Source organism: Grammomys surdaster, unplaced genomic scaffold (assembly GCF_004785775.1).
Source record: "Grammomys surdaster isolate TR1022 unplaced genomic scaffold, NIH_TR_1.0 220, whole genome shotgun sequence".
Classification (NCBI taxonomy): Eukaryota; Metazoa; Chordata; class Mammalia; order Rodentia; family Muridae; genus Grammomys; species Grammomys surdaster.
This window is the reverse complement of record NW_021604665.1, coordinates 9,329,502-9,350,433: the sequence shown is the minus strand read 5'-3', so window position 1 is coordinate 9,350,433 and position 20,932 is coordinate 9,329,502. Positions and strand designations below refer to the sequence as shown.

The 20,932-nt window shown below is 44.7% G+C and overlaps 1 protein-coding gene across 1 annotated transcript in view; it reads right to left on the bottom strand.

Moving 5' to 3' along the window:
* The window catches only part of Gxylt2 (glucoside xylosyltransferase 2), a 90,924-nt gene that overhangs the window by 52,225 nt on the left and 17,767 nt on the right, over positions 1-20,932 (bottom strand). The window contains exons 2-3 of the mRNA XM_028773112.1: positions 13,507-13,696; positions 1,252-1,383 (exon numbers count right to left, since the gene is read on the bottom strand). Coding sequence (XP_028628945.1) covers positions 1,252-1,383; positions 13,507-13,696 — 322 coding nt within the window. The remainder of the gene's footprint in view (positions 1-1,251; positions 1,384-13,506; positions 13,697-20,932) is intronic.

Genomic DNA, 20,932 nt, shown 5'->3' with positions numbered 1-20,932 from the left:
ACCCTCTCACTTTAACTCCAATAGGAGTTGGTAAATCCATTCATCAAGCACCTCCCAAATCTATCACTAACAGTTTGTCTTCTTAAAAAACACAAGTCAGGTCATCCACTTTCCATTCTAGATTCATACAATGTTTTCCCTCTGCCTTTAAATAAACAGCAGCCATCTCAGGGGATTTCAGAGCCTGCAGTAGGAGCCTTGCTGACACCTTCAACTCAATCTCCATCTCTGCTATAGTTTCATGAACCTTATTATGGGAAACATGTCTCTTCCCACACACTGTTCTCTTGCCTGAACCTACCTCTCCTCCTTCCCTTCCTTCTTCCCTCCTTCTATCCCTCCACCCCTCCCTTCTTCTCCTCCCCAAACCTTTCTCACCCAGTAACCTCACTTCATTTGTGTCTTGCCACAAATGGTCGCTAAGATCTCTTCCAGGACACAATAGGATTGTCTATAACATAGCCATGGTGCTTTCTCTCTGTCTCAGTCCTGATTAGACTTAAGCTCCTGTCAGACTTAAGGTTTAGGGAACAGGACAATGGTCACTTAATTGACAGTATATCAAATATCTATGGAAAGGTATCGATCCCTCAGAAATATAAAGGTTGTAGTTCGAAGTGGATTTCCCTCCCAGTTCAATGCCTCAGCTTTGATGTATCCTTTTCTGTTCTCCCCACTCTCTTTTTCTATCCTGCCCCCTCTCTTTTCTGTGCAACCAGATATAAAACCCAGCTAGGGCCTGGTTGGCAAATTACTGAGCTATAGCCCCTACCTACATTAACGATTTTAAATAAACAAAAACATTCTATTAAAAATTCCAAAACTGAAAGGCTAAGCCTGAACTCTGGAGCCTTTGTGAATATCTGGCTACATCTAGTTGTGGTAGTTGCTGTTTGAGAACTGTTAACAGAAGCTAACCATGACCAAGTGCTTTAAGCCATGCACAAGGAGGAAGCTGAGGCTAAGGTTCACAAACCAGTAAACCCAAAACAGTCACCAAGTCCTTTGTATAAGTTATGCTTTGGATGCTCTCAGACCCAAAATCTTGAGGAAAACCTCCAAGACTAGAACTAGAGGAGCCACCTGTCTGCACACTGCAGGCTGAGGACATCAATCACAGAACGGAAGGGGGCACTTTTATCCCTCCACCGGATCCCCCATAGTAAGGGTCTCTAAGCACCTTAGCTGATTTCCCTGTTTCCAAGTGGAAGTCTTTCCCAAGCTACATCTTGTTAACAACAGGGGTCCTACCGGAAGAAAGAGTCTCTGGGCCGCACAGGGTTTGAATAGTTTCTTCCATTCCTGAGGGTTTCCGACGGAAAATGTGATAGGGTAGAGTCTGTGCTCAAACTTCTTTGTATATGAGTCGGGCCACTGGCGCAACTGCAAAACACGGGAGACACAGATGGATGGTAAGACACTGGGATAAACAGAGAACACTCTGGCTGGCACAGTGGAAATCATCCAGGCAATTCACAGGGGGAGTCTAGATTCATCTCTGTTCCTAACAGACATTTTCCTGTAATATTGCTAGGACTGAAAACAAACAATATCTGCTGTTGGCAGGAGTTGGGAGACTGGTTCACAACACCACCAAAGGTAATATAAACTTGGAAAACCTATCAAGAGGGCAATTCAGAACAATTCAGAAGTTGGCTAACAAGACCCCAAAGATAGAGGTATGCTGGCTTTCATCACGATGTAGTATGTGGTAGCAAAACATGGGAGAGTCTAAATGCCAATTTATTTGGAATTGGGAAAATAAAAGTAATGATAGACTTATACAATGGAATGATGTAGAATAAAGAAGATCTGCATGTTTCTATTTGATATATGCAAAACTATTATATGACCCAGTGTAGCGGTACATGTCTGCCATCCCAGAACTAGAGAGGTTGAGGTAAAAGGACTTCAAGTTTGGGGCTAGCCTGATCTATGTAAAATACAGCCTCAAAAAATTCTAATGCAGATCCATCCAATCGCAAAAGTAAATGCATCTTTATTTCAAGATTTATTTTTATGTGAACAGGTGTTTTGCCTGCATGTATGCATGTCCATTGTATGTGTAATGTGTGTGTGCCTATCCTCTGCAGAGACCAGAAGAGGGCACCGGATCCCCTGGAACTGGAGTTACAGTTGTAAGCCACTCAATGTGGGTGCTGGGAACTAAACCCAAGTCCTCTACAAGAGCAGAAAGAGCTCTTAAGTACTGAACCAGGTCAGCATCTCCTGTGTGCATGTCTTTTATATATGGAGAAAAATCTAGACTGACAGCATCCTAACAATAAAAGTGGGCATCTCGGCAGTTAGTGCTTATGGGTCTTATGTCCTGTTAATATTTCTGTATTCTTCAGAACTTTTATAGCGACTATGTTTCTTTCTTGCATATGTTAATAATTTTTTTAAAGCTTTATTCTTCTATGTGTATGAGTCTTTTTCTTACATGTATGTATAGTGCCTGGTGCCTGCTGGAGACAGGAGAGAGCATCGGATGCCCTGGAATAGGTGACTGTGAGCACCATGTGCATGGAAACTGAGTCCAACTCTTAACTGCCGTGCCATCTCAGCATCTGCGTATGTTAAAGATAAATTCTTAATGGAACTGGTTTTTTTTAAAATAATACTTAAAGCTTTAGAGAAGGATGGAGCAGGAAGTAAACAATTACCATCCTCTCACCTTCTCACACAGAGTATCAGCGAACACTGCTATGGCATGTTTGCTGCAACTGACAGGCCAATGTTGATTATTATTTAAAAAAAACTTGTTTTTATTGAGACAGTGTCTCACTATGTAGAAACAAAACTTGTTTCTATTGAGATAGGGTTTCATTATGCAGCTTTGGCTGTCCTGGAACTAGCTATTTAAACCAGGCTTGCCTTAAACTCATAAAGATATACCTGCCGAGTACTGGGATTAAAGTCATGCAGCAACATGCCTGGTTGTTTTTTGGGTTTTTTTCTTTAACCGATGGGCCAATATTAATTTTTAAATTAAAAAAAATTATTTTATTCTCTGTGGATGACTGCTTTGCCTGTGTGCATGTTATGTGTACTGCACATGGACATGGTGCCCGTGGAGGTTAGAAGAGAGTATTAAATCCTCTGGAACTACAATTATGGATGTTTCCATGTGGGTGCTGGGAACTAAGCTCACAAGAGCAACAGGTGGTCCTAACCACCGAGCCATCCGTCCAGCCCCATGATTAGTATTATTAACTGAAGTCTGTGGTGTACATTAGGTTCTCTCTTATGCCGCAGTTCTGCGGGTTTAGATACACACGTTAAGGCAGGTTCCCACGATTACAGCACACACAGAGTGCTTTTACCACCCAGAAAGCCTTCCTTCTACCCATTCACCATGTTCCACCCATTCACTCTTCTCCGAGCAGTCGCTGACCTTGTTGTCATCTCTCGGATCCCTCTTTTCTAGAAAGTCCTGTCACTGGACTCACACGGGTCCGTCTCTAAATGCTGCCTTCTTCCTCTTAGCAATATGCACTTAAGGTTCCACACGCGTTTTTGTGACTTGACAACTCATCTATTGTTGTAAGACTTTAAACTGCTCTCTTCTGAAGGGAAGTGGAGGAGTAGTGGATCTGGGGGAGAGAGGAGGAGGGTGGGGGAACTGGGAGGAGTGAAGGGAGGAGAAATCGAGGTCAGGATGTAATATATAAGAGGAGAATAATTTTTTTTAATTTTAAAAAAGTTTCTTAAAAGTTTTATTTGTACTGGTGAATAATTTTATACTAACAAGTCACTGGCAATGTATGAGGTATGTCTGAATAACAGAACACAGTGCAGTCCTTAGTGAACGTATCATAGAACTAGAGTCAGCAAACGATGATCTCAAAAGACCAATACCCCAGCCCACCACACCCACACAGAACAATTTGACATTTTAAAGTACTCCAAGTAATCATGGTGACTGCAGATGGCCCAGTGGTTAGTGACACAAACTGCTCTTGCTGAGAATCTGAGTTCAGCATCCACATTGAGTGGTTTCTGTCTCTGGTGGGTCACCTAACTCTAGAGGGAATCTAATGCATCTGACCTCCACAGGCACCTGTGGTCATGCGTACATACCCAGACACAGACACACGTGCATAAGCATAATTAAAAATAAAATAAATATTTAAAAAATCAAAACAGAATCATGCTTTGTGATAGATTAAGAGTTGCCTGAAATTTGAATTTGTATCCCCAAATAGAATGGAATGCAGTCACACCCTCTCATGTATACACAGCCCTCTCTTGTGCAGCCACGCCCTCTCATGTGCACACACCCTCTCATGTGCAGCCATGCCCTCTCATGTACACAAGGCTATGGCTACTTTGCACATAACAACAGGAATCAAAGTAGTTGTGATATGCAATGCCTGTAAAGAAATAGTTGCTATAGCTGCTGATTTGCAGAAAAATTTAGAAAACTCAACTCCTGCTTTGGAAGCAATTAATTATCTCTATGTTTTTGACAGAAGAAAGAATATGGTGTGTGATTTAATTCCTGATGTTTATATGAAAAGACACTGTTCTAGTTTGCTTTCTGTTGCTGTGATAAGCACCATGCATCAAAGCATCTTGGGCAGCAAAGAGTTTATTTCAGTTTAAAACTATAATAGTCCATCACGACTAAGGGAAGTCAGGGCAGGAACTCTGGTTAGGAACCTGAAGGCAGGAGCTGATGGAGAGGCCATGAGGAACCTTGCTTACTGGCTTGCGCCCCGTGGCTTGCTCAGCGTCCTTTCATACACAATCCAGGAGCATCTGCTCAACAGAGGCATCGCCCTCCAATATCAATTATTAACCAGGAATATTCTCAAAGATTTGCCCTCAGGCCAGTCTGATGGAGGCAACTCCTCAACTGACGTTTCCTCTTCCTAGATTCTAGCCTGTGTCAAGCTGACAAAAAACAAAACAAAACAAAAACAAACAAAGAAAAACACAAAAACAAACAAAACAAAACCAAACCTAGCCAGCACAGACACAGAATAGAAAAAATATGTGAAAGTTGTTCTCCTGGGCACTACTGTGGTACTTGTGTCTCTTTAATTCGTGATTCACAAATTTACTGGTTATTCGTTTAAAATGTACACATGTCATTTTTATGAACACCGACTTTTAGAGACATTGGGTGCAAATGAAAGCTACTGAATGCCACCTGAAAGTATCTGACATTTGATTAGTGATGAGCACTGACCGGACTGAACCTGTGCCAGCATTGGTACTGAATTCAAGCACAGTGGCTCAGGAGACCTGACACCCACAGACGCTCTTAGTACAGTTGTCCTCAGCCTTTCTAATGCTGGAACCTTCTAATACAATTCCTCACGTTGTGGGGATTGCCTCCCCGCCCATCATAGAATTATTTTTGTTTCAAACTTCATAACTATAATTTTGCTACAAATCATAATGTAAGTATATGGTATGTAGGATTTAGAAAAGCCAGCCTGTGAATGGGTTGCTTGACCCCCAAGGGGATCATGACCCACTGACTTAGTACAACAGTAATGACCACTTAGCAAACACAGGCACACATGCCAGGCGCAGGCTGAGCTGTAACTTAGTCCTCTGAGAACGTGTGAGGGTCTTCCTGACTTTGAACTTCAGTATCCGATCTCTCTTTCCTAAGCCCTGTCTTCAGGGAGAGCAGCCACAGCCCATTCACTCTCATTACAATGCTTATTTAAATCTCTTCTACTCTTTGGGTTTCTTTCCTGTCTCCAGCCTTGGTTTCTTTTACATGAAGAATTTCTCTCTTTTTTCTACTTCCATGTTCTATATATCACATCTTTTTTTTTTTTTTTTAGTACTTCTGTTCAAAATCTTAGCATCCATATGAAGTCAGATGCTAATTGCTGTCATACTCCTGACGTACAGAGGACTCACAGAATGCTTATGATTCAGTCGATATATTTCAATCTGATTTTTAACATTCACTCTACAACTTAGGCATTACTTTTTAAAAAATCATCATTCTTCCACTTTATCCTCTAAAAGTCTCCTTAAGTGAAGGTCTTTTGTTGGTTAAGTATTTCATTCTCTGTTTGTAGTTTAACCAGGGAAGATGACCCAAGTTGATTTATTCTCTGCATTTTGAAGGTTTTATCTCATTAGGTATTAGCTAGTGCTACTGTTGAGAAGTTAGCCGTTATAACTGTGCTCCTAATAAAACAATTAATTGGGAGGCTGTGGTGGCATGAATGAGAATGTCTCCCACAGTCTCAGATGTTTAAATGTTTGGTCCCCAGTTAGTGGCACTGTTTGAGTAGGTTAGGAGGTGTGGCCTTGCTGGAGGGGGTGTGTTACTAGGTACAGGCTTTGAGTTTTTAAAGTCACACGCCATTCCATTTTTGCTTGTGGTTTAAGATGTGGTTCCTGCTCCGGCCTGTGCTGCTATGCTTTGGGCCATAATGGACTCTTACCCCTCTGGAATTATAAGTCCAAATAAACCACCCCTTCTAATACATTGCTTTAGTCATGGTGCTTCACATGCAATGGAAAAGTAGCAAAACCAGAAGCTATGAGACTATATCATATCCAACATACCAGGTTTCTACCCAAGCAACTGAGACCCACTTAGTTTAAACAGCTATATCCCAAGCCAATGCAACTAACCTTTAGGGACTACTTGCTACTTAAGCTCACCCAATCAAAGACTGTCAACAAAACCCATACTAGGGACTTCCCTCTGGAATGATCCAAATATGACTACTGATTTACGCTAAACTTTTTCTCTGGCTTGCTTCCCTTTTCTCTTTACAAAGCCTCCATTCCCTCTGGCAGCCCAAACATATACAAACATATATAAAACTGGCATTCTAGAAGTCAGTTCTCCTTCCCACCAGGAGTTTCCAGGTAGAACTCAGGTCCTGGAGCTAATGTTCTTTTCTGTTTGGCTCATTTTCCCCTCAAAGTACAGCCCTTCTTTTTGTGCATGTGGATTGTCTGTGTGGATGGGGAGGTGCACTCGAATGCAGGAGAGAGAGTAGACACATACATGCCAGAGCACACGGATGGAGGTCAGCAGTCCTCTTTCATGAGTCAGCTCTCCCCTTCCACCCTGTGAGGCAGTCTCTTGTTGCTGCCGTCCCTATATTCCAGGCTGGCTGGCCTGTGAGGTGATTCTCTCCTTGCTATCATCTCACAGCAGGATTTCTGGGCTAACAAATGTCAGTTACTTTGGCCTTTTTACTTGTATTCCGGGGATCAAACTAGGGTCCTCATGCTTTCTCAGCAAGCACTTTTACAGGCTGAGCCTATCTCCCCAGCCCCAGGATACCTTTTTAAAAGGAAAGTCTGGGGCCTTTGTTCTTTCTTCTTAAAGAGAGGCTGCTGCATTTGATACAACCTTTTTAAAAAGAAGAAAATCCGTTTAAATATAGAAGATCTAACCTGTAGTGCAGCTGCTCGAAGCACAGCAATGGTGGTTGACTTTTTTTTTTTAATTTCATCCTAAGGTAAAAATATACGGTTCTAAATATCCCAGGAAGTTCTGAATTTGCCAACAGTACTCAGTGCTGGGTGACAAGAGAGGAAAGCAGTAACATTGCCCACCTTCTCCCAACCCAGACTCAGCCAGCTGCTGTAACAAAATACACAATGGATAGTGCACATTCCAGAGATTCTTTGCAAAATGATAGAATAACTGTATTATCAGGCTGGCCCCAAGGTGGTACTCTGCATACATAGTCAGATGAAGAATAATTTGTCCCGTAATACAGATGACAAAAACTGATGTAGACGAACAGTACATAGAGTTTCAGGTTTTAAACCTAAACTGATACATCAATTATTCCACGGAAAGAGGTGACACCATATACTCTGCCAAGTGTTTAATACCTGTATCAGTCAGCTTTATGGTGCTGCAATGAAATACCTCAGGTGATCTACTTAAAAAGAGGAAAGGTTCCAAGCAGGAAGGCACACACTTTTAATTCCAGCCCTTGAGAGGCAGAGGCAGGCAGCCCTCTGTAAATTCCAGACCAGCCAAAGCTTTGTAGTCAGACTCTGTCTCAACCAAACCAAACTAAACCCACACCAAAACCAAAAAACCAAAGTGAAAGAAAAAATTAGTTTCGCCCATAGTTCTAGGCCCTGGTTTGTTGGTCCAGTTACTGTGGCGAGGAAGGAGATCATGACAGAAACATACGCAGAAGAAATTCATGACGTGGTTCAGCACTTAGAGCACTGGCTATCTTCCAGAAGACCCAGGTTCAATTCTCAGCATGAACATTGTGGCTTAAAACCATCTGTAACTCCAGTTATCGTCTTCTGGCCTCTGTGGGCACTGATACATGTAGTACATAGGCATATATGTAGGCAAAACTATTCATATACATAAAATTAAATACATCTTTATTTTGAAAGAGTGAAAAGGAATAAACTGATGCTTTATAGACACAAGCACCGATGAGCACAGACCTTCCTTTTCTGAGGGTCCGCTATCTAGCAGCACCATGGAGGGCCAGGACTTTAACCACAGCACTTGGGGGACAGTCCATGGTATTTGGGGGACAGTCCAGAGCCAAACCGCAACTCCTACTACAGCTCCCTTCCCTGGTCTCACAAACACTTGGAGCAATTCAAGGGAAGGAGTAAAGGCGTCAGGGAAACCCACATACAGCAGAGAACAGTGAATGTCAGCCATCACTTCCCAGATCCCAGCAGTCACTGTGGCTCATCAAACAACTGCCTAGTGCACACCCAGAATCAATCAAACAAACAAACATGGGTCAGGAATACAGACAAGGCACAGTAGGAACAGGGGCGCTGCCTCACCAATCTGGGGCCTTAACCAGAGCCTTGAAGGCCAGACATGGGCCTTGTGGAGGAAACTTCCTCCACTTGCCTAGTTCCCAAGGCACATTGTTGGCTGAGGCCTCGCTCCTCTCTCTGCTGGAGTCTCCTCATGGTCTCTCCACATAGACTTCTTTGAACTTCCCTGGGCATGGTAGAAACTTCTAGGTACAGGCCACTCCAAAGGGGCAAGCATAAGCTGTCTTCTTTCTATGACCTAGCCTTAGATGTCACATGCCATTACACCAGTCACATTCCCTCATCTGCATGTGTAGCTACATGGAAGTGTGTATGCACAGACCTCTTATTAACTGCTACCTTGTAACAGATGGCTCCAGACAGTAATAGCTTAAGACCATAACTCCATAAACACTATCTCAAATATTTTTTAAAAACTATTACATTGATTTGTTTGTTTGTTTACTTATTTATGTATCTGTGCATGTGCACATGCATGCTACTGCTCGTGTGTGGAGGTCAGAAGACAACTTTCAGGAGCCAGTTCTCTCCTTCTATCACATGGGTCCCAGAGATTGAACTCAGGCTTGATGGAAAACACCCTTACCTACCAAGCCAGCTTGCCAGAACCTCCAAATGATATTTCTCCCTCCCTATTTCTTCTTTACCTACCTCAGGGTATGTATGTATGTGAAGCATAGAGAAATGAACCCAGGACATCATATATGCTAGACAAGTGCTCTATCAGCATTATATCCACAGGCCTCTTTCTACTTTTTGCCTTGAGTCAGAGTCTCACTAGGTTGCATAGGTTAGCCTTAAACTTACTCTGTAGCCCAGGCAGGACTTGGGCTCGTGATTCTCCTGCCTCAGCCTCTTATGTAGCTGAGACTACAGGTCCATGTTAACAAAATGGCCTCCAATCTTTTATTTTATAAGTGTTTTTGCTTGCACATATGTTCGTGTACCACATGCATGCCTGGTGCCTATGGAGTACAGATGAGGGTGTTGAACCTCCCAAAAGTGGAGTTACATATGGTTGTAGTTCATCATGTGGGTGCTAGGAACCAAATCTTGGTCCATGGCAAGAGAAGCAAGTGTTCTTAACATTAGAGCCATATCTCTAACCCATTCAAATAACTTCTTAAGGTCAGGAGTCTGTGAGCGGAGATGTTCTCGTTCTGGGAACCCCCAGAAACTGGGGGTGAGATGTCTATACTAATCTGAAGGTTTAATGGGGCTTCTCCTAAGGCCAAGACTAGAGGACCTGTCTCTAAGCTCGTACATGAGCACAGCCAAAGAGACGTCATGTCTTATCATGCAAATCTCTCCAAGGAGGACACAGACAGCAGTGGGCCTCACCCAGAGATGCTAACCCAAGACAGTGAAATTCTCAGGCATGGCCCCCTTCCACTCCACCTGATACTCCTGGTCTACAACTGCAGGTCAGTACAGAAGGAATGTATTTGAGGATGTGAGCACTCTGGAAGGTACAATTGGCCATACAGATATGGCCACACAACATATTCTTTCCCTCATGGAATTTCTACCCAAATGTGCAACTCAGCGCTCAACATCCAGCATGCAGGAGATGCCACTTGGACTCTGTGTGACACGGCTAATGTTCATCCATGGCCAGTTTTCCTCCATTCTTCTGTATTAACAATTCTGAGGCTGTTCTGCAGTTGGATGGTCAATAGCTGCTTCTGGACAGTAGAAGAGAAGTGTTTCAGTGTCATACAGAAGGAGCAAAGGGTGTGGTCCTGATGATGCTCCAGTCTGTCTTTTCCCTAAATTAGCATCCTGGGAACTGTGACTGGCCAATAATGTTTCAGCAGTGTACGCTGGTGAATGAGTAGTGCTCTTCAGCTCCTGATCTACAGCCAAGGCCATGTGGATCATTCAGTCCCCATGGGAGAGAAGCATCGGCTTGTAAGGCCCTGAGCTCTGCAGGGGCCATCACTACAACTCACTTGAAACATCTCACACCTGTTTAGAAATGTTTTTTGGAGCAACTCCCATCTGTGTTGTCTGGAAATCCCAGGTTATAGCAGGCAGCAGCAGCTCAATCCACTTGCAAACACTTCACGGATATACCAGCAGACCAGTTCAGTAGAGGTGGGTTAGCAACAACAGTGACACAACCTAGCAGAGACTTCCAGGCCTCAGCCTTGGCTTGAGCCAGCAGGAGGAACATCAGGAGAAGTTTTCGGCTGTGCCTCTCTCAGAGAAGAGAGAGATGAGAAGACAGGAGACTCACAAGCGTTGCACAGCTAGCTGTACAAGCAAGCCAAGCTCTGTCTCCCACTCCATCGAGTCCTATTTATACCCTCCAAATATCACATGCCCTCCATGTGCCTTGCCTCAGCACTTGTCTTGCCTTAACATGTGCATCCAATCAGCCCAAGTCTGAGGAGTCCCAACAAATGCAGCTCAACTACACAAGGTAAGGCAGACCAATACATGTGTGTCATTAACAAAGAATCCTTCTTCACGTGTCCTTTCTCCTGTTTGCTTTAGCAGAACATCCTTTCACCTGTGTCTGGTTCAGTGAAACATTCCTTCATGAGTCTGCCTTAGTCTTTCACCCGTATTCCTCATGTGTTTGCCCCAGCAAAACACCATCCAACACAACCGACTTTCCAAAGAACCCTGAAGTTTCCACTTCAGTGAATCAAGTTTTGAATGTGAGTTCTTTGTTCAGTGGTTCAGGAGGAGGTACTTGAAGCAGTAAGTTTAACCTGACATTTAGTGTGAGCAGACCAATAGAGCTCTCTGACTCTAGGGTTTTCTCAGTCTGCTATAGTTTGAGTTCATACCCAACAAGTTCATGTGTCAGGAGCCCAGTCCTCAGTGGGGCAGTGGTTGTAGGTGATGTCTGAAGGAATTAGTTTAGGTTGCTTGGATACACCCCAGAAGAGATCAAGGTAGTTCTTGAAGGACTCTTGCGCTAATTCTAACAAGAGTACCATTTTAAAAGATCAAGCCCTGCCACACTCTGGCTTCTCTCTTCATTCTTGTTTGGCAATATGTTGTTCTGCTGTGGTAGGGCACCTTCTGCCCCACCTCATCAGTCAAAGATCCTTACAACTAAGATGATACTGGGACCATAGCTGTGAGTTAAATGAACCACCTTTCTTTAGAATGTTACTCAAGTATTTTATTATAGTAATCAAAAACTAAAATAGAGTTCCTTTCTGTAAAAAGTTGCAAGATGAAATCAGGAATCATCAGCTGGCATAATTACTATAATCTTAATATTATTGTGTCCATTCCAACACCACTTTAGAGCAGATAATTGGAAGTGTTTCAATCTTTTCACTTCCCTGTCCCCTGAGGCATTTCACAAGGCATTGTTCCAATCGACTCCAAAGGCTATAAGTTCCTAGCTTCTATTGGTGACATCTCAAAGCAACTTTCCCCTCAGGAAACATAGCTTGATCTCTAGTTTTCTGTTGTTAGTCTTTCTCTGCCCAATATATTGTTTTTGGCATTCCTCAGGAGCTCTACTAGCCTGGTGACAGGATGCAGAACTGTTGACTCAGTCAGCAGAAACAAAACAAAGTAGATTCGATCTCTGCCAGAACCCAAGACCTTGGTACAGGAGAAAAGTTCCAAGGTAAACAAGGCCTGGCCTGCTGAGGTCAGGCAGGGCCTCTCCTGAGGGAACTGCCCTTTCTGCAGCTCTTCTGTGTGGGTCAAAACTCAGGGAGGGAAGAGCCAAGTAAGCAGAGCCCCAGCTGCAAAACAAAACCTTCACAGTTGCTAAAAAGGAGAAGAGGGTGTTGGAGAACCAACCTGGGAACAAGGCTGACATGGCCTCACAGCTGAGAATCCAGGAAAGCACGGCCCTGATCTATGTATGTATGTGTGCATGTGAGTAAACGTATGTGTGTCTATATATAGAAGCAGAGAAGCAGACATTCACTTCTGGGTACAAAGGAAAACATGGTAGAACTCCCCCAAATTATTAACACTGACATCTCTCCCATGAGACTGGAGGGCAGTAGGGACTCTATCTTCTAGCCTCTATAATTCTGGGATTTATTCCATTGAACCTGCTACTTGTTATTCTCGTATCAATACATAAAAATAAGCTATTTGCCCCAGAAGGTGAATAGTTCTAATAACCCAGCACAGATGAAATGCCATGTTATTTGTTCACATGCTCCCAATATGTTTAAGGGGAGGACATGATTGCCCCAATTTTTTTTAAAAAAAGTGTGTGTGAGCACACATGTGCATGCACGCACTTGTGCATGTGCGTGTGTGTGTGTGTGTGTGTGTGTGTTGTGTGTTGATGTGTGTATATTTGGGCACACACTCATGCCATAGAACACAAGGTTGTTGGACAACCTTGGGAGTTGGTCCTCATCTTCCATCTTGTTTGAGGCAGGATCTGTTGTTTGCAGCTGCACAAGCCAGACTTGCTGGCCCATGAGCTGCTGTAGAGTCTCCTGTCTCTACTTCCCATCTCCCCTCAGGGGTGCTATATTACAGACACATGCTATGGTGGGTTATGGAGACCCAAACACAGGCTCTCATGCTCAGCAAGTGCTTCAGAAACTTAGCCATCCCCCCAGCCCATCACTGAATCACACACTTGCAAGTGAAGGAACCCTCTGAGCCAAGGATCCAAGCTCCTACAACTGAGCGTGCAGCCAGCCCCAGCTGTGAACTGCATCTGCAGCTAGGCCATTGTGGACTCATGGCCCTCCCAGAAACACAGTGCCTCGGTTTATCCTGCTTCACCTGTTTATCGAACTCGGGCTTCAGAGCATCTTCCGTGAAGATGTGAAAGCACATCTTCCTGTGGCTGAAAAGCACAGCTGACTTGAGCATGACCAGAGTCTCCTCCAGCCGGTTGCCACAGGCCACCACGGCCAGGTGAATCCAGAGCTCGGGTGGCACAGAGTGCAAACTCCTCACTTCCCCAGGCCTCCTAGAAAGAAGAAAAACAAGCTGAACTTTTTTTTAAAAAAAAAAAGAAAAAAGAAAAAAGAAAAAAAAAGCCCCACTGAATGGTTGGATGGAACATTTCAAAACATGACCAGGCACAATCTGTTATATTTTATAAAGTGATAAGCATTTTGACAATTCTTCCTGCTTGTAGAAAAATACCATTTATTCCCATATTTATCCTGGCCATAATGAGATGAGTCACCGTTTGGATGGCTATAGGTGTCTGGGACATTTTTCTGCCAGCACTCAGCTGTCTAGTGCCTGCTGGCTGCCTACAGGACTGTGTTTGGAAATAGCATTTCCCAACTCCGACAGGTGACTGGGGGCTGTGGGGCTCCCACTTGCACAGGGCCATGGAAATTAGATTCCATGCAACTTGAACAGGAGGAGGGTGGGTTGTGGCTTTCCCATGTGAACCTCGAAACATGATACTCTCATCATCTGGAGGTTTTTAGGTTGCGGTGGAATGCGTGACTGTTGGCTGCAATCACGTGCAATCCCGGGAGGTGAGGGAACGGAACAACCCACATGCCCCCACTCCCATTTTGTCCCAGGGTAGTCTTAAAGAAACAGGTGTCGATCCTAATTGTCTGGCCAAGGACGGGTGAGGTGGTGGATATGAAACTCCTCTTAATCAGATGCAGGCAGGGGGGAGGTGGGCAAACCTTCGAACACGAAGGTATCTAATACTGAATGAACAGCTGGGAGGAGAAGTGGGATCCAAGCATCCAGGATCATCATCCAGCTATTTCCTAGGAATAAAAGATTGGTCCCAGCTAGTGAAATGAAGCCAAAACCTCAAATGCACCACTGAGAAACATTTGCAAGCAGGCTGGAAGACGTTGGGCTGGAAAAGGTGCCTTGAGACAAATGAAAGCAATTTACTCGCACAAAAGATTTGGAGAGCATGGGAACTTGGATGTCAAACGCCACCTTCCTTCCAAAAACCTTCCCGTGTGCTCTGCGGGCTGCCCCCGCTGCTCTGGCGAACTTGTAGGCTTGGTCCAGATTGCTTTTACTAAAAGGGAAGTTGAACTTGTGGGTGGAGCTCTCTGGAACGTGTTCCAGTTTGATTACTTAAGAACACGCTTGGCAGAAGCATGGCCTTGTGGCTCAGATCAGGCTAAATGCAGCCAGTTCTTGGATTTCACTAACTTTGGGTGTGTGTGTGGAGGGGGTCACAGGGAAAGATGGTATCTTTGTAAATTGCTCACTTCTCTTCAGCCTCCTTTTCTCTTCAGATGTGGCCACTGACTTCTCTCCCCTATTACGATGACAGCCCTCTGAGAGGCCTGTCCGTCTCCAGACTTACACCCCAAATTATGTGCTGTCTTTATCGGTGTGTGGGTGGGAAGGTAGGGTTCCAGGATGTCAGACTTGTTATTTTTCTAATTAGAATCATGTTTGGCTTGTTTGGCTCAAGCACAAACTGTCAATTAGGAATCTGTCAAAGTTCATCTCCCAACTGCCACCCATCATCCACCGGGGTGGATGGCCACCCATCAGCACAGTCCTCACACTTCTCGGTCCATTCATGGTTATGATTCAGTTCGAGCAACGTCATTTCTAGGACTCGACACATGCCGATTCATTGAATTCCTTCATCCTATTTTCTCTCCAGAATGTTCTTCTCTTTGGTCTTTACTAACTGCCACCCATTCTTTTATTGACAAGTCTTTATTAAAGACCTATTATGTTCAAAAGAGTATTCTAGAATACAGGTGAGCAAATGGATTCACCTCCTACAGAGGACAAGGGAGGACGAGAAATAACCCTGAGAAAGCCCCTGAGCTTTGTTGGTGTAGTGCTTGCCTGGCAATCACGAGGACCTCAATGTGAACCCCACCTAGAACCTGTTTAAGAAAAGCCAGGCATGATGTCACCCTTTTGTAATCCCAGCACTGGGGAGGCAAAGATGGTCCCTAGAAACTCAACAGTCAGCCAGCCTAGCTCAGTTGTCCAGTTCCAGGTGAACAAGAAACTGACTCAGGAAAAAGAAAAAAGTTGGATGGATTTTATGCAACAACACCCAAGTTTGTCTTCTGGACTACATGTATACATACACATTCCCATACAGAGTTTCCTATGCACACATGTTCCCATGCACACAGGTTCCCATGTACTCAGGTTCCCATACACACACTTTCCCATGAACATATCCTCAGACACGGATGTTCCCATGAACACATGTTCCCATGAACACATGTTTTCATGCACACATGTTCCCATGAACACATGTTCCCATGAACACATTTACGAACAGCTGTGAGAGTGACAGTCCCTACGTGTCTTGCAGAGTCCTGAAGCAGGTGCTGACAGAACACTCACTGCCGACAGGGTGGGATCCCACTAGTGACTGTGCAGTGTGACATCGTACTAGTGAGAACAGGCCTTCCTGACCAGAGATCCATCAGTGGCTTCGGGGAGTGGGTCTAGAGGATCTCTGGAGACTGTGGGAGAGAGAAAGTTAAGTCAGGACGAGCCTGGAAACCAGTTGGGCTCCGCCCCTCAGGACTCATATGCCTGTGGTCTTCCTATTCTTCATGGAGATGTCACGCCTGTTTTCAAACTAATTCCCAATTAGCTAACTTATGTGGACCAGAGGAAAGACGTTCTGAACAACACTAAGATAGTGATTTAAATACGGTTAAGGCACCAGCCAAGAGGCCCATAATGCTCTGGGGCCTCCAAGATGCTCTTGCCCAGATGTTTCTTGCAGTCACAGCCTAGGACCTGAGTTTGAGTCCCTGGAACCACATGGTGCAAGAAGGGAGCCAACTCCTAAACTCCTGGAAACTATTCTCTTATACCCACATATGTGTCATGATACACACACACACACACACACACACGCACACATGCACACACACATACACACACACACATTTGTATGTGCACACGTGTTTTAAAAAATACTGTAAGACCCAATGTGAACAATTGGTTAAAATGTGTGTTACAAGGTCATGGGAAGTGGGGCTGGAATAAAGTGAGCTGGGTAAAGCACCTGCTAGCATGCATCAGACCTTCCATTCCATCCTCAGTACCTGAAACATGAGTGGCTTCCTCACCCCTAAACAGAAGGAATCCACTACGCTCAGCTTCACATGTGGAATTTCTGCATGGGTAGTGAGTATGAACCTCGGTAAGCTGGGCCATACAAATGTAAGTAAGTTAATTAGTTTAGACTAGCTAAGATAACAAAATAAATGAAAAGATAAACTTGACGACCTTCCCCATGGATGGGGAGAGCGAACAGGCAGCTTGGGTACCAAACAGTGGAAATCGACCCAAATTTTAAAGAGACATATGGCAAGTTAGCAGGTATAAAGATGAACATACAACCTGTTCTTCCACATAGACGCCTACTTGAATAACCTGCAGAAACTCATGTGTTTGCATAATCCCATGCAAGGACGTGCAGAACAGATCTGTTTAAAAAATGAACTGATGACCATGAAAAGGACAATCACCAACATTTGTGCCATGGGGGGAGAGCATGGAATATCATACAGCAGTGAAAAAGAATAAACCAGACCTGCACGCTCCAGCATAAGGTCTGAGAGGAAATGAAGTCTGTAAGGATTGCAACAAGATAAGCACATTCAGATTTTTTCTTAAGAAAGAGTGTTGTCATAGCATAATGTCACCGATTTCTGGGACTTTAAATGAATTTTGTAGGTTTAAGCACCAGCCTTGCTGCAATGTTAATACCCAAGAGAATGGCCATTATCACGTGACTGCTGGCCACCATGACTAGTGTGGTTCTGCTTTTTAGTTTGTTTTTGTTTTAAAATGAACCATCTTGCCCTTAAATAAAAGAAAAAAGACTGCTGTATCTTATTAGCAGATGTGTATGGAGTAAAAATAAAGTATACCAACAAGAATGGAACAATCCAGTACAGGATGGTAGTTATTTCTAGAGGCTGATTAAAAGCTGTATTTCTTCCTCTTATAGAAAAGCTCATTTTTACTTATGTGAATGTGAGTGTGTATGAGTGTGTGAGGGTGTGTGTCTGTATTGTGTGAGTCTCTGTGTGTATCTGTATCAGTGTGAGTGTGGCTGCGTACGAGTGTGTGTCTCTATGTGAGTGTGTGTGAGTGCATGTCTGTATGTGTTTGAGTGTATGTGAGTGTGTCTCTGTGTGAGTCTGTATGAGTATGTGTGTGTCTCTGTGTGTATATATGTCTGTGTGTAAGTGCATATGAGTGTGTGTCTGTGTGTGAGTGCATGTCTGTATGTGTGAGTGTGTCTGTGTGTGTCTGTGAGTGCATTTCTGTGTGTGAGTGTGTGTGTGTCTGTGTATGTGAGTGTGTTTCTGTGTGTGTGTGAGAGTGTATGTGTGTGCCTAAGTGTGTCTGTGTGTGTCTGTGAGTGTATTTCTGTGTCTGAGTGTGTGTATGTGAGTGTGTTTCTGTGTGTGTGTGTGAGAGTGTATGTGTGTGCCTGAGTGTGTGTGTGAAAGTGTGTGTGTGCCCCAGTGTGAGTGTGTATCTGTGTGTGTTTCTGTGTGTGTATGAGTGTGTGTGTGAGTGTGTGTGCACGCTTGTGTGTGAATAGATGGCAGCCAAGGCCAGCGGTAGTGTTGATCCTCTGGAACTGGAGTTGCCAGCAGTTGTGGGCCACTTGCTATTGGTGCTGGGACCTGCAATCTGGTCCTCTTCAAAAGCAGAACACATCGACTCTCAAAGGCGGAGCCATCTCTCCAGTTGCACTTCTTAAGCTGAGTGCTGCGCATACAGAAATTCATTTCATTATCTGTATTTTTGTGTCTCCCAAACTGTTGGATAAATACTTTTTCCACTGAAAAAAGTATGGAGACCAGGGATGTACTCGATGCTAGAGCGCCTGCCCAGCAGGCTTCAAGCTCTGGTTCCCACCCCCAACACCAAATCCAAAAGAAGGGAAGCTCCTACTTCCCAAGGCAGAGCAAGCCATCTCTTCCCTTCCCTCCAGGCTCCAGTATTTAGGCCGGCACAGTGCAGAAAACAAGGGCTAGGCTTGCATAATTCATGGTGTCTAGTAACAGATAATGAAAAGCCACTTCTGGTGCCAGGTCCAGCACCAGTGGGTGGGATTTAAGGAGACCTCCACTCCCCACTGCTCTGTCTCACATTACATTACAAACCTCAGGCTCTGGGTCATAGGCAGCCCTGGTGTGCTGTCCCATGAATAATGAAGGGATGTGTCTGTGCTGCCATGGTGTGCCTTTCACCCACAGCCCACTCAACACCTCTCACATGTCCCCTGGGTCTGCAAGGATCTGAGGAGTTCTGTTCAAGAAGTTGGAACTTCTTAACCCCTCCGGGCTCTGGACTCAGCCAGACGTAGGGTGGTGAGCTATGCTCTGGCTTGGGATTTCTAAAAAAGCAACCGGAGTGGGTATTTGCTGTTTAGAATTTTGGGGATTGTGTTGCGTGCGTGTGGATGTTTGCACAAGTGTACATGCACGTTGTTTGCATGTACATGTGCACACGTGTGAACAGTGTTTATGCAGGCTGGAGGACATCTTCAGTGTTGTTCCTCAGATGCCATCTACCTTTTCAATTTTTAGACAGGAGTTGTCATTGGCTTGGAACTCACTTATTAGGCTGGGCTGACTGGTCAAGAGCTCAAGGTCTCTGCCACACCAACACTGAAGTTACAGGTATCCTGTGTGCATCACCATGCCTGTCCTTGGGTTTGAACTCAGATCCTTCTGCTTGTAAGACAATCACTTTATCAATTGAGATGTGGTTGGTTGATTAGTTGGTTGGTTAGTTGGTTGAGGCAAGGTTTCTTGTTGCCCAGGCTGGCCCAGAGCTCATTCTGTAGCTAAGACTGGTCTTGAACTTCTGATCCTCTGCTGCCCATTGCTGGGTTTGCAGACATGGCCACCACACTCTGCCTTGATCCATCCTTTGAAATCCCACTGAGTCACCTCTTTCCTGGTGGCCCTGTCACACAACCCTGATCCACACCCCCATCATGCCTCCAGCTGTGACCAGAAGAAATGGCCTATACCACAGATGATGGGAGACTCCCTGCCTGGCAAAGCACACCCATCTGTTGTTTGTGATCAGGTACACATACACAGACACTCACAAGCTTGCACACGCACACACACATACACACACAAACACACAAACATACACACAAAGAAACATACCCTCTGACAAACACACTACACATATATACAAACATTCATACAGACGCACACATGCAAGAACACACATGCACACACACACACAGAGTCTTGGGAGCCCCTGGAGGCTGCTAACACACATGTACAACACACAACCATCGCACCCACCATTCAGCCTTCAGCCAGTCTAGGATACTCACAATGACCTTTTACCTTTGCTTGCCCTACCCCACCTTCCTTGGAAAACCTGCTCTACCTCCGCTCTTGCTTAACATTCCCTTCTCTTGCCTTGATAAAGTCAAATCTGTCTTGGGAGGGCCCTACCTTCTCACTGTGCTTGTCCTGTGGAGGGAACAGGATGTTCCTAGCTCCTCATGGCCATTCCCAGACACAGCATTGTCTTCATCCAGAGGCTGAAGGGCACTGAGAAGCTCTCCTGCTTTTCCGCTCTCCTCATGATATCATCTACTTCCAGGTCACTCCTCACCCAATGATACTTAGTCTAGGATCAGAGATCTGGAGTTGGAGACTTGTATAACTGCTTCCGGGTCCCTGGTGTGATGGATGGTGATGCGCTGGACAGGCTCTGTGGGACAGTCTCTATTCCCAGACACTTTCTAGCAACGTCAATGACTAAGTCTCTGTCTGGTGCTGATATGCCTTGAGCGCTGTGCTAAGACTGCTTAATCTTCCTTCAGTAGACAGAGCCTTGGCAGGAAAGAGGACTAGGCTGAAAACCAACAACAGTGCTTTGTTCTCTGACGGTCATCACCTACCTGGGTGGCTTGGGGTATCTTTAAGAAAAGGAAAAAGAGCCGGGTGGTGGTGGCTCACGCCTTTAATCCCAGCACTTGGGAGGCAGAGGCAGGCGGATTTCTGAGTTCGAAGCTAGCCTGGTCTACAGAGTGAGTCCAGGACAGCCAGGGCTACACAGAGAAACCCTGTCTCGAAAAACCAAACCAAAAAAAAAAAAAAAAAAGAAAAGGAAAAAGAGAAAAAGAAAGGAAGAGAAACAGCTGGGAGGCTGAGGCAGGAGAATCATGAGTTTGAGACCTGCCTTGGCATTGCAGTGAAATCAGCCCAGTTTGGGCTAC